Source organism: Hibiscus syriacus, unplaced genomic scaffold (genome assembly GCF_006381635.1).
Source record: "Hibiscus syriacus cultivar Baekdansim isolate YM2019G1 unplaced genomic scaffold, ASM638163v2 tig00113725_pilon, whole genome shotgun sequence".
Lineage (NCBI taxonomy): Eukaryota > Viridiplantae > Streptophyta > Magnoliopsida > Malvales > Malvaceae > Hibiscus > Hibiscus syriacus.
This window is the reverse complement of record NW_024063471.1, coordinates 12509699-12529806: the sequence shown is the minus strand read 5'-3', so window position 1 is coordinate 12529806 and position 20108 is coordinate 12509699. Positions and strand designations below refer to the sequence as shown.

Genomic DNA, 20108 nt, shown 5'->3' with positions numbered 1-20108 from the left:
TCGTTGATGAGATCTGGGTTCCTTTGCTTGTGAAATGGCTCTATTATTGTCACAACGGAGTTCTACAACATCTGATATACTGGGAACAACCTCTAATTCAGATATGAACTTCTTGATCCAAACAACCTCTTTTGCTGCTTCACTGGCTGCAATGTATTCAGCCTCTGTTGTAGAATCAGCTATTGTGTCTTGCTTCAAACGTTTCCAGCTCACAGCACCTCCATTAAGACAAAACACAAAACCTGATTGCGATCTTGAGTCATCCTTGTCAATTTGGAAGCTGGCATCAGTATAACATTTTATACTAGGCTCTTCCTCCCCTCCATAGACAAGAAATTTATCCTTAGTTCTTCTTAAGTACTTAAGGATATTTTTAACCGCAATCCAGTGATTTTCACCAGGGTTTGCTTGATACCGATTCGTCATGCTTAAAGCATACGATACATCTAGTCGAGTACATATCATGGCATACATTATAGAACCAATAGCCGAAGCATATGGAATCTTATTCATCCATTCTCTTTCTAGTGGAGTTGAAGGACACATTTCCTTAGAAAGAGAAATGCCATGTCTCATAGGCAAAAATCATTTCTTGGATTCTTCTATATTGAATCTTTTCAGCACTTGGTCTATATATGTACTATGACTCAGACCTAGAAGTCGTCTTGATCTATCTCTATAGATCTTAACTCCTAAGATATACGATGCCTCACCCAAATGATTCATAGAAAAACAACTACTTATCCAAGTCTTAACAGACTGTAAAGTAGGTATATCATTTCCTATGATGAGTATGTCATCTACATACAAGATTAGGAAAGAAACAATGCTCCCACTAGTCTTCTTATAAACACAATGCTCATCTTCATTTCTAATAAAGCCAAAATCTTTGATTGCTTCATTGATACAAAGATTCCAGCTTCGAGAAGCTTGCTTTAGTCCATAAATAGACCTCTATAGCTTACAAAGCTTTCCAGTATTTCCTGGAAAGACAAAACCTTCTAGTTGTGTCATATACACATCCTCTTCAAGTTTTCCATTAAGGAAAGCGATTTTGACGTCCATTTTCCAGATTTCATAATCATGGAATACAACTATTGCGAGCAAGATCTGGATGGACTTAAACATAGCTACAGGGGAGAATGTTTCGTCATAGTCTACACCATGAACTTGTCAAAAATCTTTAGCGACTAATCACCCCTTGTATATTTGTACATTACCATCTATGTCGATTTTCTTCTTGAAAACCCATTTACACCCTATAGGTTTGACCCCTTCATGTGGTTCAACCAAAGACCATGCTTGATTTACTAACATGGAATCCATCTCAGATCTCATGGCTTCAAGCCATTTTTCAAAGTCTGGGCTAGACACTTCCTCTTGATAAGTCCTGGGCTCATCTTGATCCATAAGAAGAACATCTCCATGTGTCGTAACGAGAAATCCAAATCTCTCAGGTGCACGATGTTTTCTTGTGGATCTATGCAGTGATTGTGTTTCTAAATCTGTTGAATATTCCTCAACAACTTGTGAAACATGCTCAACTTCAGGTTCATTTATCTGTTGCTCTTGAACTTCTCCAAGTTAAATATTTCTACCCTTCCCTTTCTTTGAGAGAATTTCTCTTTCGTTCTCGTTAGGGTTGAAGAAATATTATCCCTTAGTTTCTTTAGGATATCTAACAAATATACACTTATGAGATTTAGGTTTGAGCTTTGTAGACATATAATGTTTTACATAAGCTTTACAACCCTAAATCTTTATAAAAGAAATACTGGGACGTTTCCCAGTCCATATCTCGTATGGTGTCTTTTGAACCGATTTAGATGGAACACGATTTAGTGTGAAAGCGACTGTTTCAAGTGTATATCCCCAAAAAGAAGTCAGAAGATCACTGTGACTCATCATCGATCGAACCATGTCTAACAGTGTTTGATTCCTTCTTTCAGAAACTCCATTCCACTGTGGTGTACCAGGTGGTGTAAGCTGTGAGACAATCCCACATTCTTTTAGGAGTTCATCAAACTCTATGCTTAAGTATTCTCCACCTCGATCTGATCGAAGTGCCTTAATACTCTTGCCTAGTTGATTTTGTACTTCATTTTTAAATTCCTTAAACTTTTCAAGGGCTTCAGATTTATGGCGCATAAGATAAATATACCCATACCGACTGAAGTCATCGGTAAAAGTAATGAAGTAATTGAATCCACCTCTGGCTTGTGTATTCATTGGTCCACATACATCACTATGTATTAACCCCAATAAATCACTTGCTCGCTCACCTTTACTATTAAAAAGAGCTTTAATCATTTTTCCCAACAAGCAAGATTCGCATACATCATATTGTTCGAAAACAAATTAATCTAATAATCCATCTTTATGGAGTTTTGATATGCGTTTCTCACTTATATGGCATAAACGACAATGCCAAATATAAGTTTGATTCAAGTCATTTGTTTTTGATCTCTTAGTATTTATGTTATAAATGGTGTTTTCTTGATCCAAAATATAGAGACCATTAACCAATTGTGCCGAACCATAAAAAACACTATCGAGATAAAAAGAACAACAATTATTCTTAATAATAATCTCAAAACCAATCTTGTCCAAACAAGAAATATAAATAATGTTCTTAGTCCAACTAGGCACATAATAACAATCCTCTAAATTTAAATCAAGTCCACTAGGAAAAGATAAAACTTATGTCCCTATAGATAATGCAACAACTTTTGCTCCATTTCCCACTCGTAGGTCCACATCTCCTTTAGCCAGATTCCTTTACTTTTGCAGTCCTTGTATAGAAGTACAAATATGAGAACCACAACCGGTATCTAATACCCAAGAAGTAGATGTTGAAAAATTAACATCAATAACATAAATACCTGAAACAAACATTCCGTTTGCTTTTGCTTTCTTGATCTCTTCAAGGTAAACAGGGTAGTTTCTCTTCCAGTGTCTGGTATTATCACAATAGAAATATTTTCCTTCTTTGCTAACTCCCCCTTTGGGTTTCAATGCATTTTTCCCTTTTTGTTTGGTCTTATCATTGCCCTAAGACTTTGCCACTACCTTTTTTTTCCTTTCCTTTATCCTTGTGGACCATCAGAATGGGCTTAGGTCCAACCTTTTTCATGTTACTTTCAGCAGTTCATAACATGTCAAGTAACTGTGGCAAGTTAATTTCATTCATGTTGAAATTAAGGACAAATTGGCTAAAGCTATGTGGAAACGATTGCAAGATAACATCGGTAGCCAATTCATCTTTGAGAGGAAATCCCAGCTTTTCCAATGTTTGGATGTAGCCCATCATCTTGATGACATGAGCTCCTACATGAGTTCCCTCTGCTATTTTTCATTGAAATAGAGCTTTAGAGGTCTCATATCTTTCTTGACTTGCTTGCCCTTCATATATTTCTTTGAGATTTTGAATCATCTCATATGCAACCATGTCCTCATGTTGCTTCTAAAGCTCAGGAGTCATGGTGGCAAGCATTAGACATCCAACATATAACATATCATCCATATGTTTCTTGAATTTGTCTTTGTCAGCTTTTGAAGCATTAGGTGCTGGTTCATCAGGAACAGGTTCCTCAATGACATATTCCTTCCTTTCCTGTTTGAGAACAATTCTCAAATTACGAAACTAGTCAATGAAGTTTATACCATTAAGTTTATCCTTCCCAATGAGTGATCGCAATGATAAAGTGTTGTTTGCCATTAAATCTACAACAATGAAAATATTAAAGTAAGTAAATTTACCGAATTAAAATGTATAAATAGGACTTTATTTACAAATTACTCCCACTATTTTATTCAAAATTAAAAACCCTCTTTGTTTTAATTTCAAAAAAATTCAACTAAAATTTTTCTAGTGGGTGAGGATCCATAATACATCAATTTCCTAAATCAACTTTGGCTTTTCTTTTAGGATAATGATTATTTAGGTAAGTAATAGTTGACTAGTTACATCTCATGTAACTCCTCATTTTGGTGAACAACTTTTGTTCAAGTCATATCATGACTTATCCAAATATTTAACCTCTAGGTTTTTAATCCTATTAGAATAACCTATATAAGTTATTACCAATATTTCAACCGGTGAATATCACTTGCTTATTCTTCGCGTTTAAACAAGATAGATTTATGTGCCAATGCTTTGGAAAAGCCCACACAATATCGATCAAAGCCTTAACGAGGGTAAATATTGGACGGTTAAGTTAACTTAGATTATAAAGAGGGATTTACGTAATTATCTCATGATTGTTCATTTTAATATTAGGCCCTTATTGATCTCATCAATATTTATTCTTATTTTATCATTTGATGCATTGCATACATAACAAATATAGCAATAAATAAGATGCAATGGTTATAGCCCAAAATAATGACTAAGGTGGCCCATCCCAAGCCAATGGGAGAACCAAGAACCCTAAAGACTAAAACTGCTCTCTAGACATCTTCTCGCCATTCTTCTGCTCCTTGTGAATCTTCATAGGTTTACAATTTTAAAAGAAATTCGTTTTATATACGAGGGATTAAGATGAGAAGAGAAATACAAAAGAGATATAGAAAGGCATGGCTCGCAGATCGTATTTCAAATTAAACCATTATAAAGTGAACAAGGGCTATAACCATGCATATCAAACACCGTGCAAAACAAACATATCAAATATATATATATATACACGTTCTTACGCCTTTGTTAAAAAAATAAAAATTTTAATATGGGCCTTCAATTTGTACTGCTGATGAGGGGTCAAGGGGCGGAGCCCCTTTGTTAAAAACAGTACTTATATTTCCATGGAAAAACTTCACGATTTGATAACAATTATCAACAGAATCGTGCTTTTGGGATTTTCAATCCCGAAGGTTTTCTGCATCGGAACAACTATTGTTTCACTTCCAAACGCGATCTGCTATCACAATCCCACAGATCATCCAGCAACAAATCGATTGAAAAATATATTAACAAATTAACATATTAATCGTTGTGGTTATCGAATTGAACAATAATATTATCATATTTACCGAAATCGATAAAACTAGAACATGCATCTCATACATATCATATCAACAAAAAAATTTAACCCAAATTCAGATCGTACAAGTGGCTCTGATGCCACTATTGGGACCGTCGACGCACCCCATGGCGCAGCGGAAACTAAACTTGATGGTCTCACTAGCGATCCAAGTACGAAAAACTGAAATCGGGAGGAAGGGATGAGAATACTTACAGCAGGTTCCTTGAAAAACAGAAAGGACAATAGTGAATATTGGTGGTGTAGATCGGTTCGAATCGTAAGCCTCCACGAAATCACGTCTCGGCCTCTACTCAGTTTTCCCGATTGAGAGCAATAATTTTCTTCCTCAAAACAGTTTTGAGAGAAAAATGGCTGAAGGTTTTGTGTGTGTATTCTAAAAACAACTGCTAGACCTAACACTCCCTTTTATAACTAAGTTACCCTAATCATATTAGGGTTTTTATTATATCAAATTTATTAAATCTATATTTAATTAATTGGAATTTAATAATCCTTTTATATCTAAGTTACCCTAATCATATTAGGGATTTTATTATTTCAAATTAATTAAATCTAAATTTAATTAATTAAAATTAAATATTTTGGATTATTAAAACATATATTTAATTAACTCTAAACATATTTTAGTAACGTACAACAAATTGTACATCTTTGCTCGTTTCAATCTTAGGGTGTGACCCTGTAGGTTCTTGTAACGTTAGTAGTAATTATTAGAACAATTCTAATATTACATACAATGAGTGACATCTAGCAATATATCATTGTCACCTAAGTTACAAGAAAATATGATTCGACATTTCATCTTGGTGATTAACTCATTTATGTATTACATCCTTATGTCCTTTATATCTAGAATAGGCACAAGTCTTGGAATAGTCACACTTGTATAGCCCATCTATTGTTTATTGATATCTAGAGTAGACTTTAATTAACGAATAGTTTATGATATCTCATATCAACTTATTCGAGCATGGTCATGCATTTCTAGTCTTACTCAATCAAGTGGCCTGTGATATATTTCCTATAATGTAGGAAGGACAAATGCTATCTTAATCATACACACCCACTACATATATTGAGATATATTCAATAACAGTCTTTATAGAGCAACCAGTTACAGAGCTAGTTTAGTTGCATCAAAACATACAACAATATATGTTGGGATAGTATTGATCTCAAGTTTGAGGATCATACATATAGTCATCACCATGAGCAATGTTATGACTGTCACATAATAATCCAAGACATATTCTCATGGTGGGTCAATCCAATACATTGTTCTCTAACAATACAATCATGTATCAATTCTGACATCTCTATGTCAATGACAACTCGTTGTCATCAATCAATAACATGTTAGTCTTAAGCATATTATTTTTTCTATGCCCATAATAATACTTGATTAGGGATCTTTTAATAATAACAATTATGTCATTATATGGACTTTATTATCTTCCAGTTTATGTTAAACACATATATATAACTGAAAATAATAGTGGCAATGCATTTATTCAATAAAATCGGTAAATAAAAGTATTATTACAATCATCATATGATTGGTCTTTGGGCATACTCTAACAGTTATAATTGATATTAAAAATATGTTCTTCTATTTTTATAATTTATATTATAATTAATATATTTTTATAAAATAAATAAAATTAATTTATCTGACACAGTTAAACTTAAGTGTCATATTTTGTCACAATAACAATTACTTCTCTTAGCTAAGTGGTTGGGAATTGCTCACATCTTTTATAAGTGTAGAATATGGTCTCCCCTAAGTAGGGATGGCAAACGGGTACAATTTCGTGGATTCTGTACCGTACCCGCTTCAATTGGGGCCGGGATGGGTATAACTTTAGTGGGTAGTGGGCGGGTGATGGGTTTGAGACCTTACTCGCACCGCATCCGCCCGCCTACTAAATGCCCATTAAATTTTGGACTATTATGAATTTAGATATAATTTTAGGGTTTGTCATTCGTGTGCCAAAGAACAAAAATATTATGTATTTGTCATTTATATTTCTAGGCTTTAATTATGTCTTTTATTATGGTGTTTTATGTACTTTAATATCTATGTTAACACTTAACTATGATAATCCTTGGTTTATTTTATTATGTTTCTTAATGGACGTGTTTGTTTTATGTTTGTTGCATATGTATGACTTAAGGTTGCTGTAAGGCGGGTCTAGCCGGGTACATCTCCAGTTGGGTAGTGGGTGTGTGGATGGATTTGAGAATGTACCCGCGTGGGCGGGTGTGGATTTGAAAAATTTTACCCATCATGGGTGGTGGGCGGATGGTGGATTTGAAATATTAGGTGGGTATGGGGATGGGGAGAGTATATCTGCACCCGACCCGCCCGTTTGCCATCCCTACCCCTAAGCTATTTATACATTTTTGGATTAATTTTCATCAATAGAATTGTGACACATGTCAATAATTTATTAAGAAAAAATATATGTCGGCGTGCCACGCCAGCTTTCATTAGTTGTTTGACGGTCCAATGATCAAAATTATATTTTTTAACGACAATGACTTTGATGAAAAATGTTCAATCATGGTTATTAAATTGAAAACATCCTAAAACTTAAGTGACTGGGAGTGTGATTTACCCTTAAAAGAATTCTCGTAAAACCAACTACCTCTCCTAGAGAATGGTCCGTGTAGGCAAACCCCACTAAAACTAATAAACTTTTGTGCTCAAAGTTGGCGAATTATTTATGTTTGAGATATTTTTCATGAAAAAGAGAAGACCGTTGGTCAATGATGTTTGACAATGAGAGTTACTTCATTTTTATGGAAACCCAAAAGTTTAATTATTACTTTAATTGGGAAATAATATGTATAAGTAAGTAGCGATTGATTGTGTCAGGGGGAAAGAGAGATTGTGTAGAACCAAAAAAAACACACACACACACAGAATTTCAATGGATAATTTGGCCAAAATTTTTGCTCAAACAAAGCCATTTGTAGCAGTAATCCTTTTGCAGTCTGGGTTTGCGGGCATGTCTTTGATCACAAAGTTTGCTTTAAACCAAGGCATGAGCGAACATGTTTTGGTGGTATACCGCTACGCTGTTGCCACTCTCGTCATTGCTCCTTTCGCCATTGTTTTCGATAGGTTTCATGCTCCCCCTACCTTCATTTCTAGGGTTGTCTTGTGTTTATTGCGATTACGGGTATAACGGAACGCTATTGCAGTGATTGCGGTTATCGCGGTCATGAGATAACGGTTTCGGACGATATCGCTACCGTTATATAACAAACGCTATTACGATCGTGGCCTGCTATTTAAAACATTTAGTATCTGAACTATTACTTTTGTTTCATTTTGGTACCTATACTTCATTTTTTTAAAATCATATTTAACATTATTTTAAGTTTCGATTTGATATCCAATTGTTAAAAAATTAATAGAATTGTTAACTTGATATTTTTTCCAATGATGATATTATATTACCTTATGATGGCACGTCAATATCACCCTTAAGTTTTTAACAGAAGGGGTACCAAAATAAAATCAAAACTAAACTTTAGATATGATTTTGAAGAAAAAAATTTGTTGCTAAACTTAATGTTTATCCAACATATTTTCAGTCATCTTATATTTATTTTAATGAATTTGCAGGAAGATTAGGCCAAAAATGACATTGTCTGTCTTCTTTAAGATATTGTTACTAGGCTTATTGGAGTAAGTTTTACGTACCATTTCAATCACTTACTTAATTTGTCTCCTCCATCTTGATCATGAACGAATGTACCAAGTCCTCTATAAGAATAAGTACATATCTATTATTTTAGAAAAGTATTATTAAATTTAATATGTTAAGGAAAAAAAAAGGAAATTTACATATTTATATTTTTTTAAAATTAAATATTAAAATTTTAGAATCCATTTTTAAATTTTTGTATCTGTCATATGAATGCTGTAATATTTTGAAAATGTTTCAGGCCGGTACTTGATCAAAACTTATTCTACGGTGGCATGAAGTATACTTCAGCAACTTTCACATCTGCAATGTGCAACGTTCTTCCTGCTTTTGCATTTATCTTCGCCTGGATCTTCAAGTAACCATTTTTACACTATATAACTTTTCTATTTCAAGGATTTGGATAAGAGTTTATATGGGAAAATGGATTTAAGCAAAATAAAGATTTTAAAAAAAGGACTGAGCTTTGATTCCATCGTTTAGGCCCTACCCCAGAATGATTAATTTTTTTTTAAATGAACTGAATTAAATTTTTAGAAGTACAAAATTTAAAAGAAAAATCCATTTAAGAAAAGTCTAAAAAGACTTAAATTGAATGTTTATGGTTTGAGAAGGACTGAAAGGAAATTGTCTGTTTAGATAAGTGAGGACAAGGCTCTTATGCGCCCCTGACTATAACCCCGTGGATAGACCTAAATGGTTTCAAGTTACATTTACATATAGATAGATTTTAGTAAAATTTAAAGTTTATATTTTGGTCGAGTTAGACTTTAGATAAATACAAATAATTTTTTATATCTTATATATAAGACCTGATTCATTAATATCCCTTATTTTAAAGTATACATATATGTGCTTGTATATATAAACAAAATTTAAGATATATATTTTAAGTTGAATAGAATTTAAACAAATTGCACGTAGCGTTCATATTATATATGAATTTGTTCGTATATGTTTCAAGTTAAATTTAAATAAATATAAATAACAATAATATTGTATAAAAGTTTGAATAACAGGAAAACACAATGAGCTCCCACTCAGGCCCCTTCTTCTATCTTTATAAAATAATATATATTTTTACTATTTTAATTATATTTAATATGTTTAATTAATTAAACAATAAAAATAACGTGTTTGATAAAAGTTAATCATGTTATTATGATTTATTAATAAGATATTAAATAATTTTTTAAAGTAATAAAATATACTTTATTTTATAGGAGTACAGTTTTTATTTTTTTTGTTTTTGACTCCAAAAATTTGAGTCGACTCTGATGTGACTCGATACCCAACACTTGTAATTGAAAAGGGATGTGACTGCAGGCTCGAGGAGGTTGACATAAAAAAGAGTCGTAGCCAGGCGAAGATCATAGGAACTATCGTAACAGTTGGGGGTGCAATGCTGATGTCACTGATGAATGGACCAAAGTTGCAGTTGCCATGGACAAACTCAAATCATCATCAAATCTCTTCCACTGCAGGAGCTCAGCAACATCCCATAAGAGGTGCTATCATGATCACCGTCGGTTGTTTCTGCTGGGCTAGTTTCATCGTTCTTCAGGTCAATTCTTCTTATCTTTTATTACCCTCGTATATTGCTTCCATCGGTATGTGCCATATCATTACTATAGGTGACATATTATATATCATCTGCAATTAAATAAATGTGAAAAATTACAATGTCAATAACATGTGTTTACAGTAAGTCAATTAACGATGAAAAAAACAACCGCACTTGTATCCTCGTATTGATAAGAATGTAAATTGCTGATGCGTAGGCAACAACGTTAAAATCATACCCAGCTGAACTCTCCCTAACAGCTTTAATCTGTCTGGCCGGCACTGTTCAAGGAAGCATTGTTTCCCTAATCATGGATGCCGGTGATCCTACAGTCTGGTATATTCATTTCGATTCTAAGCTCTTAGCTGCAGTTTACAGTGTAAGAACACTCTCCCTCATGAATATATACAGCAGAAAAGAGTTAAAAACGTAAACAGCACAGCAATGAAATACTCGAGTAATATCCATGCATGATAATTCAAAAATATTTTGTTTGCTTGTAGGGTATTGTATGCTCTGGATTTGCATACTATGTTCAAGGGACCATTATGAGGAGTAGAGGACCGGTTTTCGTGACCGCTTTTAATCCCTTAAGCACGGTGATTGTTGCCATTTTTAGCTCATTTATCTTATCAGAAACACTCTACCTAGGAAGGTAAATAACCCCTTCGCTGTTTCCGACATGGAAACCGCTGGAAAAAGTTTCATACTTTCTGCACTTACTGTGTCGATCTCTTTGATAGGGTTATCGGAGCCATTGTTATTGTCATTGGCCTTTATCTGGTTTTGTGGGGTAAAAGCCAAGATCAACCTCTATCAAGTCTTATCATCGAAACCAAAGAACCGAATGATCTGAAAATAATTTCAGCCATTGATGGGATCACAAAGGTTTCGAATCAAGAACTTGTCCTGGATTTAGCAAGCAACAAAGTCACACCTACTGATGAATATGTCTGATGATACGAAAAATCACAAGAAAAGAATATCGTGATTTGGGTTTTCTGTATAAATACTTTTAGATTCTATAGCAAGTTTTATGAACCCTAAACTCACCAAGAATGTGAAGTAGATATATTTGCTTGAAAGTGTCCTGCCTTTGCATCCACATCATATGCCCCTTCCAAAAGAAGAAGAACGTCAATCAAACACAGAAATTCAAATGCAATTAAACGATCGAAATTGAAAACCCAGAAAATGGGCCAAATTTGCAATAAAAATCGGATTTTTTTAAAGTTATATTTTCTTTCACCTGGAGAGCAGCGGCCCAAGCAATGAGAAAAGAAGCGATCCAGAACCTTTTGTCTTTGATAAGAGTTTGGGCATCGAATTTTACCATAAACCTATTTATTGTTGTTGTATTTTAGGGTTTTCGGACTTGTAACTTGGGGTTTTCCTGTGGTTGTGTTTTAGGGCTTTTAGATTTAAAGTTCAGAGTTGAAGGATGAGAATTTGGAGTTTTCCGATGCTGTCTCGTTACTAATAGAAAATTCGCTTTCTGCCTTTTTATCTTATTATTTAGGATAAATTATAACCGTAGCAATCAAACATTGCTTCTTTTTCATTTTGATAACTAAATTTTTATTTTTAGCAAAATCATTACTAACATTATTTTTTTTCTATTTCATTCACCAACAGTTAAAAATTAATGATAAGTATTATAAATTTTCTTCAGTCAATTATGGGTAAACTATAGGATTAATCATTTTCATTTTAAATTTTGTATACTTTTTCTCAATGAAATAAAAAATATAATATTTGATCACTTTTATTTTTATTCAATTAAGATGTGGTCATTAAGATTTAACAACTGTTATATTTTTAATAAACTGATGACATAATACATTGACTATATAATTAGAAAGGATAAATTACTCAAATTATCATTAATATTTTAGTAACTTTTTGTTTTCCCCATTGACGTAAAAGAAAAACCGAAGAATTAACATGCCAAAAATGAAATGAGGCATGCAAATCTCTTTATCTTCAACTTGTTAAGTTCATGTTTAAGCATGAAACCAATACCTTTATGCTAAATTTTCTCTCTTTTTTTATCCCTTTCTCCTTGGTTTTGGATAAGTGCTTCCGAGAGATGAATTTAACATCCAATATTTCTGCTGGCTGATCAATTCTCTACTGGTTTGCGTGTTCTTTTTGTTGATGATGATCCGACTTATGATATTGGAAAGGATGCTAAGAACTTTCTTTACGAAAGTATTTCTAATGTTTTTTTAGCCTCGAAAGCTTCCGTTTTAATTACTATTTCTTACGTCAATGAGTCGCTTTTAACTTTTTAAATTTTCTCATTCAAAATGTATTATTAAAAAAATTCAATAAACAACAATTATATTTTTTTTACCCTTACATATCTCATTTTTTTTACATTTATTAAAACAAATTTATCAATCATTTTTAAGGATAATTTTATTATTTCTCTTGGTCAAATATATCTACTAAAACTTTGTGCATATTCATAAGATAAATTATGGGACCTAGGGAATTTTTTTTTTCGTATCAAGATTTTGCATTTTTGGTTTCGAGCTGTGAATATGGCTTTCCTTATTCTTGCATTTTTGTTGAATTTTATTTGTGGGTCCATAGTGGAAAAACAAAAGAAGAAAGATTGATATTTGTTTAATTGATTTGGCAATAGTTTCAAGATTTTGTAAATCTCTCATCTATGATTTTTGTTTTAGTCCAGTCTGTGTTAGACGAATTGCTTCAATGGTGTGGTTCGTCTTGATTTGTGATATGTAAAATGAGGGGATGCATCTTGTTTTTGAGCTTAAGAAGTTGGTTTCATTTGATTTGTGATGGTATTTTTTGCAGTGACCAAATGCAATAGAGCATAGACTGTATTATCGATGCTAAGAGAGAGCAAAAATGGATTCGATATCGTTATCAGCGTCGTCCACATACCAGATATGGATGGATTCAAACTTCTTGAGCATGTTGATTTATAGATGGATTTGAATGCTGGTTTCGAGTACTTTATGTTCATCATATCCAACTTGTATTTTCTGCAGTGATGTTTGCGGGGTGATGAAAATCATATTGTTATGAAGGGTGTTATGCACGGTGCATGAGGTTACCGAATCAAACCAGTTCTTATCGAGGCGCTGAAGAACATATGGCAGCATGTGGTTCGGAAGAGGAAGACCGAATGGAAGGACTTTGGGCAATCGGGAAGTGTAGAAGGAGATCTGCAGCTAAAACAGTCCGATGATGCAGATACCTCATCCTCTGCTAATGAAGGGAATTGGAAAAGCTCGAAACGGAGGAAGGATGATGAAGATGAAACCAACAAGAGAGATGATACATCGATGCTAAGGAAGACGAGAAGGATGATGATGATGAAGATGAAAAATGAAAAATTATTCAAGTATTAGCGACTATTTTTACAATTTATCCTTTTAATTTTATATATTTAGTGTGTTATGTCAACATTTCTTAAAAGTTTAACGGTAATTACTTTTAGTGATTATATCCTAATTAAATTAAAATAAAAATGACTTAAATATTGTGTTTTTTAAGTTTGATGAAGAAAATGTACAAAACTTTAAGGAAAGTGATCAAACTTTTTACCTAAAATTATATAAAAAAAATAACATTTATTCTACGGACGAGGAAAGATGAAAAATACTGAAATTTAAAAACTAAAAATTAGTATAGTAATTAATTTTTAATAATCAATGAAAAAAATGGAAAAGATTAATATTAATGATTATATTGTTAAAATAATAACTCGATTACTAAAATAGGAAAAAATAATGAATTTGATTCGACCTATTATTTATTTATTTCATAAGGATATTTTCATTTTCTCTTATTTTTTACGTTTAAAAATTATCGATTTCTTATATTTAAAGGATCAACCATGTTATAGTTTGTTAAACAAGATGAGACTATCGGCACTTGTACGGTCAGGGAAGTAGACCTTTGGGGAGTATTTGGTGATTTAACCGGAGCGTGGAACTTGGGTTCACGTAAGGTAATTCTAGAGACCGATAATTTGGAAGTGAGGAACCTCCTACAAAAGAACAACAACACGTAGAATCCATAATACATCAACATATATGTGGTTTATTACAAAGAAATTGGGAGGTCAAGATCGAGATTGTCTTCCGAGAAGGGAATCAGATAGCAGATATGGCTAAATTCGTGCGGATAGGAGATGAAAGGTGTCAAGTTTTTTCATCACCATCGACAGGAGTATTAACTCTTCTCCATGAAGAAAACATTAGATATAATTTTAGTCAAAGCGTAAGCTGTCTCATGTTCAAAAAAACAAAACAAAATGAGATTATATAATACAAAAATAACACATAAGTATAATCATTTATATGGTATAAATAAATCATTAATATATTAAAATAACACACAAGTATATGGTAGTTGTCCAGTTTGTTCCCATCCGAGTGAAGACATTTTCAGGCGGTGTCCGACAGCTTTATTGTTCTGGTTACTTTTGACTAAGAGGGACAAGCTTGAGAAATTTCTCTCTATGGATATGAAAGATTGAACGGTTATGAATCTTTCGAAACCCAATGAGTTTATTCGACTTGTTCAGGATTGAGATATCCTTTTTGGTTCAGTTTTGTGGAATCTTTGGCTTCCTCGCAATTCTGTTATTTTTGATTCGTTTCTAAGGGATTCTCGTCCATTCCCATTCGATTAATATTATATAATATATATTTACGTTATTATTATTATTATATTATAACATATATATGTATTTTATTTTTACATTGTGTCAGGCCTAAACATGTGGCCCGAATCATTACAAGAGTACCCAGACCAAGCCCTACGTGCGACCCACTGGAGCTGCAACTTGAAACCCGGATCCACTTGTGCTCGACCAGACATGAAACCCTAGAGCAGATTAGGGTTTCTAGTGTTTTAGCCGCCAGCCGCTTTCCACTACTCTCCAAACGCCGCATCTCTCGCCCCACGCAACCGACCGATTTTCACGGCACCATCAACAACTTGTGTTAATGGGACTCATCCACAACCAACAAAACAGAGGTTTAGTTCGAATAGGATACTCGAAATAGGCCTAAAAATAGGATTTGTGTAACACCCATAACCCGTATAATTATACCTATACAAATTATAGATGTCACCCGAATTTTAAAATCATTTTCTTTCTTAAAATAGTAATTGATATTATAAAAATATCATACCATATAATTTATATTTTGTTATAACAAATTTAATTCAAAAGATTTTTTTATGAATAGTTATGAATAGTACCGTGAACATTGATGAATAGTGCATCGATACGCTACAGTAACTTCTGAAAATACATATAAATTCATAAAAATTAACCTTTCATCACTATAAAAATTTCCAAAATTTATTCAACAACTAAATCGAACATTTTCAAATTACATGCCACTATCTAAAATCAAATTCCATCGTAGGATGTCTTACTGATATTGAAATATACCTCTCGATGCTTGATGTCACTTTGAACTCTTTAATCCACTATTGGCTTTTTACCTACGCGTGAAAATCATCACACGCTAAGTATAAACTTAGTGAGTTAAAACAATATACAGTGCAATACAATTCATGCATGAATTTCAATGACAAATTTAAAATGCCATAAAATCATGTTACATACATGTGCAATAATTTACCATTTAATAATACAAGCTCGTAAGCTTACTTTACCAATATACTTACCATTATTTCCATAAACATGTACCATAGACAATAGCCCAATATACAACACTGAGGACCCTGGGTACACGAGTCAAATATAAGCACCGTAGTGCTAATCTGTATGACACATAAGGTCGTGTCCACCATTTGTACTAGGTATCCTTAAGTACAGTTCCGTATGGCACATAAGGTCGTACCCACCATATACACTAGGTATCCTTTAGTGTATCCCGTATGCATCCTACTGCTGGACTCTATGGCATGCCAACTATACCCTGTCCGTTAATAACTACTTGGGCATACAATCTATTTTATTTAATCCATCCATTGCAAAGTATATTATCAAAATTTAACATTGGCCAGTTCATACCCGAAATAATATTCATGGTAAAATATCATAATTTTCATAATCAATGCATTATATTTTCAACCTTTGACATTTTTTTAAAATATGTCAAATATATGGTAAATGACATAAATATCATGTCAACATAAACAAGGTCGACTTATCGCAAGTCTTCCTGATGATGTATAAAACATCCATGTATAATGTCATGCATGTATTGCACTCACCTTGACACTTTATAATTTTCCAAATTTGTGCCTCACTATTGCCCACAATAAACCCACTTGACTTGCTTAAATCGCAAATAAATCATAATCTGTATAATTCACAATTTCAGAATGATACATATGTTAGTATTGTACTAACATAAACATATCCCAAAATAACTCCATAATATACTTCAAACTATTCACCACCAAATACTTTAACACTTATTAATTCTTTTTAGTATTGGAACCAACTTTTCCAATTTACTCAAAATGGTCCTTCACCATTTTATCACTTAGATTCTTAATACCAATAATTCCAGTATAGTACATCAATTAAACAACACTTACACAACAACCCATCAATTTTCCATATTCAGACAACTCGTACTACCTTTAAAGAACCAGTATTATGTATTGATATACACACTGGAATGCAGTTCCGTTTATTCCTTTGAAAACTAGACTAGAATAATAATCTATCCATATAAATAATTCCTTCTAATTCATTATGTACAATTTATAGTGAATTTTCAAAGTTGACCAACAGAATCTATTTTGCAAAATCTGTTGTCCGATTTTTCTCACCTTTCCTTGGTTAAAAATTCATATCTTTTTGTATACACCTTGAAATTGATCCCGTTTATTTTAAACGAAACTAGATCGATATATGAACACAAATATATAAAAATAACCTCAAAATTATTTTTATATAATTTCTGGTGAATTTTTGAACCTACTTCCAGATTCAAAATCCAAACTGTTTTCTTTAACTTCATTCTTAGGTTGTTCATCAATGCTTAGAATCAATTCTTTAAAATCACTTAACTCTTCAAAACCCATAAAACACAAGAATCAAAATCCCCTTCATCAAATCAAGATGAACTTGAACATGAAACCCTAGTAATATTCATGTCAAAATGTAGAGAATTGAACTTAGAACATTTTTCCTAATCACACCCAAGTCTAATTCTCAACAAGATTACTTCAAAAATTCAAAACAAGAATACCTACCTTGCAAGCTTAGAGGTGTCGGTCTTGGATGAAGAAGAAGCTTAAGATGCTTCATCATATTTGATATTTTAATGATAATTAGATCTAGCACATGCTTAATATAATATCATAATGGAAATTTTTTATTCAGCACTATAGGAAATTCCATTTTTACCCTTAATGAATCTCCATAATCACCATAAAACCAAACCATCTGATCCTTATCATAATACAAAGTCAAACATAAATTATTTTGACTTTTATTTCTGAAATTCACATTGAATTTTCAAATCTTGCGTTTTAGTCACTAAATTCCACTGTTTCGGTTAAATATAAAAAATTACACAATTCCAAACCAAATTTCTCTGATCCAAAATATTAAAAAAATATTTCCAACCATTTTATAACATCCTTCAAATTTTTGTAAAATTCCAATTCTATCTAAAATAACGATTCCTTATCGGCTTTAACCCTTTCTAACTTTTCTTTACTAAAATTCCAAATCCAAAAATATGATTTCTATAAAACTCCACTCTCAAGAGTAAACCATCTATTTATGGAATAAAATTTCTTTTTAGGAAATTATCACTTAATTCCCTAAACGTTTTCCAAAATTTCCATTTTGACCATCAAACTTTCAAAATTTTCATTTTGGTCATTATTTAATTTTTTGGGGTATTACAATTTGTTCTAATATAAATTGATGTAAACTCATACAAGAAAATACACAAATCCTACATGAAATACATACGAAACTTACGAGGCAAATACGAGAGTATTCGAAGCATTTTGTAACAACTTCGAAGTGAAATAAAAAGGTATTATTTTCTTTACCTCGTTCAGTTTTCGGTCTTGAATGCGTAGTTTGTGGCTTTCTTCTTTCTTTTTTTGGTTGATTTGAAACACCAATGACAATGGGGCGAGTGTTTCTAGATATATAATCTCAGATCTAGCCCTCCCCGAGGTGTTTTGGAGAAAATCGTTCAAAGTTTTGATCAGTGGGTGAAAAAAGGTTTTCAAAAACATAAAATTTTTTGTGGGCCACCGACTTCTAGAAATTACGGCGGCGTGTTCTTCATTGCTGAAGAACACATGAACACCCGAGAGAAAATGAGCAAGGGGGGTTTGATTCATTTGCAAATGGAAAAAATAAAAATGGTGTTATGGCTGTTGGAATTTATACATGACCCGTGGACCCTTGGCAACCCGCGCGTCAACTCGACCCGGACACCAGGGTCCGCGTGTTTTTGTGAATAAAGGGGGAAATTATTTTTTAGTCCCCCCGCATTTAAAATATTTTATTTTACCCTTTAATTTTAGTTTTTAATCCAAATTCTTCTTAAATTGGTCATTAATTTTGATTTTCTTTTAATTTAGCCCTTTTTATTAATTATTATATTTTTCATATATATATATATATATATATATATTATTTACTATTTTTTTGGGATTTATTATTATTATTTTTATTATTTTTATATTTTTTTTTTGATTTTTTTGATTTTGATTTTGATTTTTTAGTGTTTTATTTATGTGTATATATATATATATATTATTTTTATTTCTTTATTTGTCTTATGCATATTCTAATATATATATATTTTTTATTTTTCTTTTTTAATATTTTATATATATATATATATATATATATATCTTTTTTACTATTATTTTCCTTTCTTTTATTTTTTCTTTATTTTATTTTTATTTCTATTTTATCTCTTTTCTTTATTTCTTTATATTTATTTATTTATTTATTTATTTTTTTGTCTTTATCTTTATTTTTTATTTCCTTTTTATATATATATATATATTCTTTATTTTAATTATTTTATTTTATTTTTATCTATATTTTTATCTTATTTCTTTCATTTCATTTCATTTATTTTATTTCATTTATTTCATTTCTTTTATTTCCTATTTAACACATTTCTTGACTTCTTAAGGGTACACTTTTAAATCAATCAGAGGTAAGTAATTTAGATCATTATTTTATATTTTACTTTAACTTATCATTTTCTTAATTAAAGACAACTAGAAACTAACTAGTACCGAAAGGGTAGTTCAAGGGTACTAGTCCTTCCTTGACTGTGACCGACTCCCGAATCTGACACATCTTTGGTATAGCACATATGATGTAAGATGGTATCCGATCAACCTAAGTTTTGTTAAAAAATAAATGGTCGGTGGCGACTCTAACGTTTTTTCAAGTCGAAGCCCAATTCAGAGACACCCTAAAGACGGTTCCGACAGCTTGGCAACTCCACTGGGGATAGGTAAGTGAATTAGGCTAATGTAATTTCCAGTTGTCTTTTTAATGAAAATGGTAAATTTTAAGGTAACTTTTCGATCCTTATTACTTACTTTTGATTATATTTTCCAAATAAATAGTTGTACTAATGATTTCTTTCAATGGTTTTAGTTTATCAAACTTCTTTTTCCACCGAAGGCTCTATACCTGAGATCTAAACCCATTTTAAGTGGGGGTGTGATAACTCCGTAAAAAGGTCATATTTGAGACCTTTTCACTTAAGTTATTGACTGTATTAGAGCTCATATAGGATCATATAGATGCATTTA

At 32.1% G+C, this 20108-nt stretch overlaps 2 protein-coding genes and 1 long non-coding RNA gene across 3 annotated transcripts; 1 reads left to right on the top strand and 2 right to left on the bottom strand.

Annotated features, from left to right (window-relative positions):
- Nucleotides 1-10160: 10160 nt before the first annotated feature.
- LOC120187678 (WAT1-related protein At2g39510-like) lies at nt 10161-11344 on the top strand. The gene is made up of 4 exons (XM_039191339.1): nt 10161-10322; nt 10540-10701; nt 10826-10977; nt 11066-11344. The coding sequence occupies exons 1-4, from the start codon at nt 10161-10163 to the stop codon at nt 11277-11279; spliced, it is 690 nt and encodes a 229-aa protein (XP_039047270.1). The 3' UTR covers nt 11280-11344.
- On the bottom strand, nt 11338-11685 carry LOC120187677. Its single transcript, XM_039191338.1, has 2 exons — nt 11572-11685; nt 11338-11439 (listed from the first exon to the last, which is right to left on the bottom strand). The coding sequence occupies exons 1-2, from the start codon at nt 11656-11658 to the stop codon at nt 11338-11340; spliced, it is 189 nt and encodes a 62-aa protein (XP_039047269.1). The 5' UTR covers nt 11659-11685.
- A 4098-nt stretch (nt 11686-15783) lies between these two features.
- LOC120187607 lies at nt 15784-16943 on the bottom strand. The gene is made up of 3 exons (XR_005522318.1): nt 16933-16943; nt 16560-16648; nt 15784-15821 (listed from the first exon to the last, which is right to left on the bottom strand). It is a non-coding gene; the product is annotated as an uncharacterized LOC120187607 (long non-coding RNA).
- Nucleotides 16944-20108: the final 3165 nt, after the last annotated feature.

Coding starts and splice junctions, on each gene's coding strand:
- LOC120187677 (XM_039191338.1), bottom strand. CDS start 11,658: ATGGTAAAATTCGATGCCCAAACTCTTATCAAAGACAAAAGGTTCTGG. Junction 11,440..11,571: donor CTTGGGCCGCTGCTCTCCAG/GTGAAAGAAAAT, acceptor TTCTTTTGGAAG/GGGCATATGATGTGGATGCA.
- LOC120187678 (XM_039191339.1), top strand. CDS start 10,161: ATGCTGATGTCACTGATGAATGGACCAAAGTTGCAGTTGCCATGGACA. Junction 10,323..10,539: donor CTAGTTTCATCGTTCTTCAG/GTCAATTCTTCT, acceptor GCTGATGCGTAG/GCAACAACGTTAAAATCATA. Junction 10,978..11,065: donor GAAACACTCTACCTAGGAAG/GTAAATAACCCC, acceptor TCTCTTTGATAG/GGTTATCGGAGCCATTGTTA.